The following is a 9858-nucleotide window of genomic DNA, read 5'->3' as shown; positions in this document are numbered from 1 at the left end:
TACAGGTAGTCAGTGGCACTCCAGTCACTGAATGGCAGTCACAGTCTGATTATCAAGGCTTTTCAAATATGATGGAGACATGGCTCTGCCACTACAACTGCCAATTCCCTCAGAACCCCAGGATGTTTCTTAGACTAAAAGTAACATCATATGTATTCCAAATCATCCCTGTATTTCAAATCATTATGTACCTACTTGACATTCTTTTCTTTTCCATTCTCTTGTTGCTGTTGGCAAACAGACTTTAATGGGATTTTGATAAGAAAATTTCAACAGAAGCAAAAAATCAACACTACTCTACAAGTTATTTCATAGATTTAATATTTATATTATTTTCATAACAATTTTGCTGGAGGAGAAAAAAATGTAGGATCAGAGGACGGAAAGATCATAAGGTATAATGGTTCTATGACAGCAAGACAGCCTGCAGTTAAATCTTTGTGCCCTTGAACTACATTCTCCTCCTGCATGTAGGTGCATGAATATCCACGTGGTGGAATAACATCACGCTGGCAAATCAGATCTCACACTCCCCTCTAGTGACAGAGTACAACCTCCCGAGGCCTCCCGTCAGCCTGGACAGCTCTGCTGCTAACACAGCTGCTCCCAAGAGGATCCCACATAATTACAGCTGGGGCTCTTAGTTTTATTTTAAAGTAGGATTAACACAAGTTAAAATACCTAATTTTAGACGTGATAGAATTTTTGGTGGGCTACTACATTGCCAGTATATTTGCCCCTTGTGCTCATGATTGTTTTACATCAATTTTCATTATGAAACCATATGTGATTAGTGTAATTAATGTGTGCATTGCAGCATTCATGCACCGAGGTTATCATGTCTGTCCACGTGTCCTTGAATTCTACACATCCTTTTACTGATTCTTTTCCTGCAGTGACCATGCAATCAGCACAAGCCTGGAATTACCATCTTAAAGTGTTTTTCTCTAGATACAATTTTTGTTTGGACCTTAACACAGTGCCTGAGAAAAAAAAAACTCCATAGCTGCTGAAACAGCAGCCTGCTGACACATGATGCTTGGAACATATTTTCTGAGGCACCATTTATCATTGTCATCACAGTGCACAACAACTTATTACAGTAAATTGCTCTTGCATATCACAACCTTAAAAAGACAATGCCAACTCATACTTGTGTTATTAGGAGATTGCAATAATCTTAAAATAATTTAAAAAATAAAATCTATACATACTACTGAGGGAACATAGTCATCATAAAAACTATTACCTGCCAGCTTTATAACTACAGCCACTATAGCTCATTACATGTCTGCAGTAAAGGAATACTTTGCTTCCTACAAGAATTTGGGAGTCCTCAAAACACTCTCAGGTGAGGAGAAACAGCAAGAAAGAGATTAACTCTGTAAGCCCTACAACTTCAGAATCATTCATCTATCTATCAATTTGCAGAAAGAGGGATGCCTTCTCTCCAAAATCACAGCCCTTCCTTTGCTTTATGCCTATCACCTGGCAATTTATAGTCCAGGAATTTTGTGGGCAGGTAGAGATTACAGTTTATTGTTAGCATACCAAAATTAGTAAAATATACTGACCTGCTGGAAGCATAGCAGCTCGAAAGAAGGCAAAAGAAAAAGGATTCAGTAGGACTGGGAATTGTCATTCAGCTCAGTTTCTAAAAAAAGTAACATGTTTCTGACCACTGGGTTTTAAGCAGCTTCCAGAACAGATCCAAACCCAAAAATACAAGGTACAAGAAATACCCAAAATATGCAGCACACAATTAAAGCAGCAGAGAAAGTAGTTTCTCCCATTCAGGAGATGAAAAGATGCAGAATAAATTAAGATCACACAAAGTTTGGTAATAGCCCAGAGGGACAGAATCTAAATGTAGTCTCCCTGAGGAAACTCATCATTCACAGCTGAAAAAAACCTGGCAGAAAGAAGATAGTTGGAAAAAAGGTTGAGAAAGCCTGGAAGACTTTAATAATGGTGAAGAGGTCAATTTAACTAGTTAACTTACTGTTCCTGCAGCGGGGTAGAGTGCAGAACAATTAAGTCTTATCATTGCTAACTTTTTAAAATACTGCATATTACTTTATGGTCTAAATCATACGGACTAAAACAAATGGGATGGGAGGGTGAGCTGTGTAGAAAACAAAAAAAAAAGAAAAAAAACCAAAAAAAACCCCAAAAAAACAAAAAAACAAAACTCCACCAATATGACAAACCAAAACCAAATAATGGCATAAAAGCTGTAGCTTGTGCTAGGTCCAAGTTAAAGTCAATGTGTCTTGGCCACCACTTATATTTTTGAAAAGGGTTCACATTGTGAAGTCAAAATGGCAAATTATCAGCCTACATAACCTCTGTGTAAGGACTGATAGTAGATTTTCATGGAAACTGCCTTATATACTTGTGATAATCCTACTTTTTTCACCACTTCCAAAGTTATTATTTTAAATGTGCATTTCACGGTTAAACACAATTTATCTGGAACTGTCCTATAAGTGACAATTCTTATATGTTGGCCTAATTACTGACCTGATTCTGGAGATGTAAAAGTTTAATGTCAGAACAACCAGTAAAAGGCAGACTGGATTTAAAACAGAAAGGAAGGGTAATTGCAGTATGAGTTACTTCTTCAGGAACACTCGCCTATCGAATGACAGCTTTGACATCACAGCCATTCTTTTTGCTAATTGCTGTCACCCTGTTTTTACTAGCAAAGCAGTACTTTTCGGGAGAGGTTGTTTCCCTCACCTAGCTTTCCATGAAGCTGCATAAGCATTAACAGCACTACTAACAGCAATGTTGCAGCATTGTGGCTTTCTTAATTTTTGTGTATGGTCGGTGTAGTTTGTTAGAGCATTAAAGGTCTGATAAAAGGTTTGTATGATACAGACGTGAGCGCCAATTTAGAAGCCTAGAAAGTCCGACCAAAATAAGAAACAACTGAAGACAAGAGGCCAAACTAACTAAGGTAGCTTAATACAAAATCAGTCCGACGTTTTAAACACAGCTGCCCTTCATGAATTTGTAAGTCACAAAATCGAGGTTTCACGGGCCACACCTCCCGCTAGCCGAGCATTCCACCCGTGTCTGCGGCTCCGCAGAGATGCCCCACACTGAGAGCTCAGCCCCGCAACCCCTAAGCCGCTGTGTCCCGAGCACCGGCCAGCCTCGGAGGCTTTAACTTTCCTGTCTCGCCTGCGGCAGCCGCTCCAGCCCCGCCGAGCCGGGGCAGGCGGGGGCGCTGCGGCTTTAAGAGCGACCCGCGCACCGGGCCCGCGGTGCGACCCCGCCCCGCGCAGCGCGGCCGCGCATGGGCGGATGGGGATCCGCGCTCTTGGCGCGGCGGATAAATCCGGGGCTCGGCAGGCCTCGCCCGGAGCGCGGGGCTCTCACGGGCCGCTCCGCCCATGGCCTCCCCGCTGGTAAGGGCTCGGCCCCGGCCCCTGGCGATGGCCGCGGCAGCCAGTACGGCAGGCAGGCAGACGAGCCGCGGCCGGAGGGTATCGCCCGGCGCCGAAGGCTGCCCGGCGGCCGCCCTCGCTGGCGGAAACGTTCCGGACGCCGGCACCGGCGGCTCCCGCCACGCGCGGGGCGTTAGCGGCCCCTAAGGGGCGGGGGAGGGCGAGCGCGGCCGCCCCCGCCCGCAGCCTGACGGTGCGCACCCTCTCCCCAGGAGGACCCCGTCCTGATCCGGCCTTTCCGCGGCCACACGGCGGCGGTGACGGGCGTCGCCTTCGATGCGAACGCGGCGCAGATGGGTGAGTGTGGAGCCGGGCGCCGTTTGCTTTCCGGGCGGGGCAGCCCGCTCCCTCCTCCCTCTTTCCCTCCCCGGAGCCGCCCGGCGGTTCCGGCCGCAGGTCCGGGCGCGGAGGCGGGGCGGGCTCCCGCGCCTTCGGGCGGGCTAAGAAGTCTCTTCCCCTTCCTTAAGCGACAACTTTTTGAGCAAACCACAAGGCTGGAGGAGGGGTTTGTCCCACGGAGAGAGAGGAGGAGGAGGAGGAAGTAAGTGAGGGGAGCGCCGCGGCCGGAGGGGCAGGGGCTGCTCCGTGCCTCCGCTGCCGCCCCTCTCCCCCGCGGTCCCCCTGGAATCTACCGGGCCCACCACGGAGGGCTGGCTGCAAACTCTGCCGGCGTCCCGAGCCCGAGTGCCTGCAGCCCCATCCTCCCTGGGGGCGTGGGAGAGCCGGCAGGAGTTGACGGACTCCTCTCTGCTAAAGAGCTGCTTTTAACTATCTAAAATGAGGATTCGCCTGGCGAGAAGATGGACGTGGATCCGCAAAAGCTGCGTGTTCCTCGGCTTCTTAATGATCGCTTACTTTGTGGTCGAGCTGTCCGTTTCTTCCTTCGGTGTCTCCCTCGCCGGCAAGAGCATCACTAAAGGGAAATGGGAGAGGCGCTTTTCTGACGGGGCAGAAAAAGATGTCGATTTGGCTCGTCCAGTTTATGACAAACCCCCACCTGATCCTTATGCTCCAGGAGAATGGGGTAAACCCTCTCGCCCCCAGCTGAGTCCTGAGGAGCAGAAACAGGAGGAAGAGCTGATTGAGAAGTATGCAATAAATATTTATTTAAGTGATAAAATTTCTCTCCACCGGCACATTGAAGATAATCGACTGAGTGGTTGTAAAACTAAATCTTACAACTACAGAAGACTGCCCACAACATCTGTTATAATTGCTTTCTACAATGAAGCCTGGTCAACGCTGCTGCGGACGATACATAGTGTTCTTGAAACATCACCTTCAGTGCTTCTGAAAGAAATTATACTGGTGGATGACCTGAGTGATAAAGTGTATTTGAAGGCTGAACTCGAAAAATACATAAGCAGTCTGAAAAGAGTTCGCTTGATAAGAACCAACAAGCGAGAAGGATTGGTTCGTGCACGCTTGATTGGCGCTACCTTTGCTACTGGTGATGTTCTCACATTCCTCGATTGTCACTGTGAATGTGTTTCTGGCTGGCTGGAACCACTGCTCGAGAGGATTGCTGAGAATGAGACTGTTATTGTGTGTCCTGTCATTGACACCATTGACTGGAAGACATTTGAGTACTACATGCAAACGGCAGAGCCCATGATTGGGGGGTTTGACTGGCGGCTGACGTTCCAGTGGCACTCGGTGCCTAAACACGAACGTCTCAGGCGCAAGTCGGAAACTGATCCAATCAGATCCCCAACTATGGCTGGTGGCTTGTTTGCTGTCAGCAAGAAGTATTTTGAGTACCTGGGGACCTATGATACAGGAATGGATGTTTGGGGAGGGGAGAACTTAGAATTATCATTTAGGGTTTGGCAGTGTGGAGGCATGTTGGAAATTCATCCATGCTCCCACGTGGGCCATGTGTTTCCAAAGCGTGCGCCCTATGCTAGACCAAATTTCCTTCAGAACACAGCACGTGCTGCTGAGGTGTGGATGGATGAGTTCAAAGATCACTTTTACAACAGAAATCCTTCAGCAAGGAAAGAAAACTATGGAGACATTTCTGAAAGAAAGGTTCTTAGGGAGCGTTTGAAATGCAAGAGTTTTCACTGGTATTTAAAAAATGTATTTGCTGAGTTGCATGTACCAGAAGATCGCCCTGGCTGGCACGGCGCTATCCGCAGCGCAGGAATACCTTCAGAGTGCCTTGACTATGTCTTACAGGAACATAATCCTACTGGGTCTCACCTTTCTCTCTTTGGCTGTCATGGTCAGGGAGGCAACCAATTTTTTGAATATACATCAAATCAGGAGATTAGATTTAACTCTGTAACTGAGCTATGTGCTGAAGTCCCTGAGCGTGAAGATTTCATAGGTATGAGGAGCTGCCCAAAAGATGGATCTCCTGTCCCAGAAATTATTATCTGGCACTTCAAAGAAGATGGGACTATTTATCATCCTTATTCAGGGAAGTGCCTTACTGCTTATCGTACGACTGAGGGGCACGCTGATGTGCAAATGAGAACTTGTAATGCTGGAGATAAAAATCAGGTTTGGCAATTTGAGAAATAATCACTGCTGCTGGTATGAATTAGATGGACTGTGGTCTCCAAGCTTTTTCATGTGTGAGCAGATAGCAATGTTTGATCAAATACCTTGGCATGTTTTCACATCTGTCTGTAGAAACTGTCTACTATGATGAACTGTATGGAAAGCAAAAGTAAATAGTGGGGTTTGGTTTCTAAAACATGGATTAGAACATCGAATGCCTTTTATTTTTGTACAATTTTGATCCATTATTACTTTCCTCAGTTTTGATTATAAAACAAAGGCTTCTGAGGGGACTGAAGAGGGATTTTTTTAATCTTAAAACTATGCAATAATTGTGCGAGATAATGTTCCATGTAAACAAAAAATTTTTACTTACAGAACTAAAAGTTAAGGTTCTTGCAGTGGTATCAGCGATGTTGCAGATACACTATAAAATATGTATCTAACACCCTAAGTAATGCTACAGTAACATGTGATTGAATGGACATTGATGTGGAAAGTTGAATTTAAGCCTTGTAATGGTCTGCATTTTTCTGGGAATGTACACGCTGTTAAGGGTACTATATTTTACAGAAGAATAGGAAGTTTATTTACTAGAAGGGCTTTGGCACTTATTGCAGTCTTGTACCTATTGTAAAAATCTTACCCCATGGGGCTTCGTCAGGAGCTCTCATGCATTTACAGGAGAGTGTGGTAGCAGTGCAACCAAGGACATGCTGGTGATATCACAAATGGAAGAAATAGGGATGGCTACAAGTAAGAATTTTGTTTAAAGACAATGGAGAAGGAAAGGAATCACAAAATTGCCTTAGCTACTGCTGATTCTTAGCTGTATATTTAATGTATGCATTGCTTCTGTGTAAGCTTTTCCATGTTCAGCTCCATGTCTTAGGGGTACAAAAGTTGTGATCTAGACCATGTTTGGGTTTTTTGTTGTTGGTGGTTTTTTTTTCATTTGATCTGTCAGCATGGTAGAGAAAGGTAACACAGAGGAACATTTGGGCTGTTTTATTTGGCTTTTTGTGTTTTGGCAACAGCTGGCATGGGTCAGCCCTAGGAAGAGTTTTGAAATAATACAGCATAAGCTGCCTGTTTCCAGTCAAAACAATACCACTGGAGACCTTGGGTAAGACTGGGGAGCTGAAGTTTCTGACATGACGGGAGTTGAAAAGACAAAGGACAGTTTGGAAGAAACTAAGATTTATTGGTGGTTCAAAGAATTACTTATTTAGAATGTTTTCTTTTTTCTGTTATCCTGAGTTTTTGAAGAATACTGATTCTCGAATTAGTGATCTTGATTAGTGTCACTAATATGTTTTGATTGTGATTATAGATGGTAGATGTGATAGATATATTGTGAACTTGAAAAAAAATTTTGCATTAGTATCTGTATTTTAGTTTCATAAGATTTAAATTGAACACTTTCCTTAATGTGTTGGGCATTCCAGCTGTTTTTATTACTCTCACTGAAGTGATAAATGTTTTTCAGTAGCCATAGTGTAGTAAGTCTTTAGATGGGGCTGGTAGGTAGAAACTTAAGCTAGTGAGCATTAGTTATCTGGACATTTGAGGACTGTAGTGGATGTGGATTTGCTACAGGTGTTAGTAGGTAGAAGGGTTAAAAAGGGACAAGTGAGACCTGATATAGTTGAAGTTTTGCCAAAAATAAAGTAAGAATAAGTTACAACATATTCTTAAATCTTAGTGACTTGAAAGCTTTGAGAGGTTTGGGTGGAAACAGGTTAACATAGAAGATGAACAGAAGAAAATTTGGAGCTTGGAATGAAGCATTGAATGATGCTAAAAATGCTTGCCACTGTGTGGCATGGATTCTTTTCAGAATTTAATTTATTGTTAGGCAGTTACTTGCAATTTGGTTTTTTTTCCCTTTTTTATCTTCCTTTTTTTCCCTAAGTTGGTTTTTTTTCTGTTGTTGGTTTTTTGTTTGTTTGTTAAAAAAAAGGGAACTTGGTACTACATAAGGGAAGCATTCCTGAAAAATTGCATTCCACTTTGCAGCAGGAATTGTTTTGTGTACTTGCAAGTTCTGAACCATTTATCGAATTTTAAAAGGCAGCCAGTTGTTATGTACTGGGGCAATAAATTACATAAAGTATGTGCTTTTGTGGAAAGCTTTCTGTAGGCTGTTAACATTCAGTAGAAATGACAGGAAAAAGGCCTAGGTTCTCTTATGTGGCAGATCATAAATAGTATGTGCAATGCATGTTTCTTCAGATGAAAGTAACGATGTGAATACAGACTATGCAAATTTTATACAGTTAATTTTTTAGCACTTGGCAAAAACTGCTTTTTGTATAAAGAAATACCTTCAAGTTAAACCTGACATTTCCAAGTGTTCCTTATCTATTTAAGCAATAATTATAAGTGAATCTGCCTCTGTGTTTGAAAAGTTATTCTTTCTATGTATCTGAACCCTTCCTCCTCCCCATGACCTCCCTTTCTGTTTTTGGAGTTATTTAGAAACAAACTGGGGCGAACAAAAAAAAAAATTACTTGCCCTTAAAAAAAAAAAAAAAGAAGAAAAGAATTTTAAAACCTTCCCAATGGGAATAAAAAACATGTGAATAAAACGAGGAGGGACTAGAGAAGGGGAGAGAAAGAAAGTAGAGAAACACAAACAACACCTTACCATTTCAATGTTTCTATCCAATTATTTTTCAGTATGTACAGATTTCTGGAAAATCTGAAAATCTGAATAGTTTTCTATTCTGTTAGACTTTGAAGACTTGGTGAATGCTTGTATATATTTTAAACTACTGATTCTAAGTCACTTAAAAGAAATTGAATGTAAACTTAACACTGAATAAATGTGGAGGGCTTTGGGATTTCTTCTGAAAAAATAAAATCCAGAAAATGAAATGTTGCCTAGTGTGCTGACTCTTCTCAGTTCTTTTCCTCTTGTGTACATGCATACAGAATGCAACAAAAACTGGCAATAAGCTGAATTTATGGAAGTTATTAAAAGTTCTTTGTATTTTATCCACTGTGCTTAGAATTCCAGATTGGCTTTTTTTGACAGAGGTTCAATTAATAATAGTTTTTCTCCAAGCAGGAAATCTTGCAATTCATTGCAAAATGTGTTTACATTGTGATGTTGTACTGTATCATTGAGAGCTGCAGGGTTCCTGTAAAGTTGGGCGTTTGTTGGCAGTGCTAGGGGTTTGAATATTCACACACCCATCATGTGCACTGTATTCCATCTCCTTGTAGTTCTTGCACTGAGTGATTAATTATATTGGAGATGCTTCAGTATTTTGAGGGATGTACATTGAGCTGTTAAAGCCTGTCTGAGTTTGTCTCTTTTGATCTGTGCACAACTTTCTTAGTCACCACTTTGTTATTGTGGGAAATGAGAGTGAAATGGTAATTCTGTATTACAGCAACTAGTGTTCATATATTTGTGTGTGTATATATAAAAATGTATACCATCAATAGTAACAATTCATAAATTGAACTTTGTCTCATTGCAAAGACCATAAAATCTTTTTCATGGCATATGTGAAGCTTAGGTATCTGCTTACACACCACTTTGCTGTAGATCTCTCAACTTGGCCTTTGCATAAGGCCGAGTCTTTATTTTTTGGTGTTCAGTTCTGTAATGACTCATCAGCAGAAAACCAAATTATCCAGTGATGTGTCTGCTATATGTGGGTGTGTACAGAAGCGTTGATTTTAAAAAAGAAAAGGCACTCAGGTTATAAACTGGAGTAAGTTGTATATTGGAGTCAGCTCAGTGTGAATTTTCAGCTTTCTACATTTTAGTTATATTTTTCAGTTGATCATAGCAAGGGCAAATTGTCTTTCACCTGGTTATGTCATGTATTCTCTGAGGAGCAATAGGCCTATTTGTGCTACAACACATCCTGAAAAAAAT

The 9858-nt window shown here is 42.3% G+C and overlaps 2 protein-coding genes across 5 annotated transcripts in view; both read left to right on the top strand.

The window, feature by feature from the left end:
- The first annotated feature begins 3293 nt into the window (after positions 1-3293).
- The window catches only part of POC1B (POC1 centriolar protein B), a 44838-nt gene continuing 38273 nt past the window's right edge, over positions 3294-9858 (top strand). For 3 of the 4 annotated variants that reach the window (XM_041409835.1, XM_041409833.1, XM_041409837.1), the window contains exons 1-2: positions 3294-3416; positions 3668-3752. In XM_041409835.1, the coding sequence (XP_041265769.1) occupies positions 3402-3416; positions 3668-3752 (100 nt within the window). In that variant the 5' untranslated portion in view covers positions 3294-3401. The remainder of the gene's footprint in view (positions 3417-3667; positions 3753-9858) is intronic. The other variant, XM_041409836.1, reaches the window with a different exon arrangement.
- GALNT4 (polypeptide N-acetylgalactosaminyltransferase 4) lies at positions 3400-8829 on the top strand. Its single transcript, XM_041409832.1, has 3 exons — positions 3400-3416; positions 3668-3752; positions 3923-8829. The coding sequence occupies exon 3, from the start codon at positions 4233-4235 to the stop codon at positions 5982-5984; it is 1752 nt and encodes a 583-aa protein (XP_041265766.1). The 5' UTR covers positions 3400-3416; positions 3668-3752; positions 3923-4232; the 3' UTR covers positions 5985-8829.

Source organism: Onychostruthus taczanowskii, unplaced genomic scaffold, assembly GCF_017590055.1.
Source record: "Onychostruthus taczanowskii isolate IOZ18803 unplaced genomic scaffold, ASM1759005v1 scaffold31, whole genome shotgun sequence".
Lineage (NCBI taxonomy): Eukaryota > Metazoa > Chordata > Aves > Passeriformes > Passeridae > Onychostruthus > Onychostruthus taczanowskii.
This window is presented reverse-complemented; position numbering and strand designations above follow the sequence as displayed.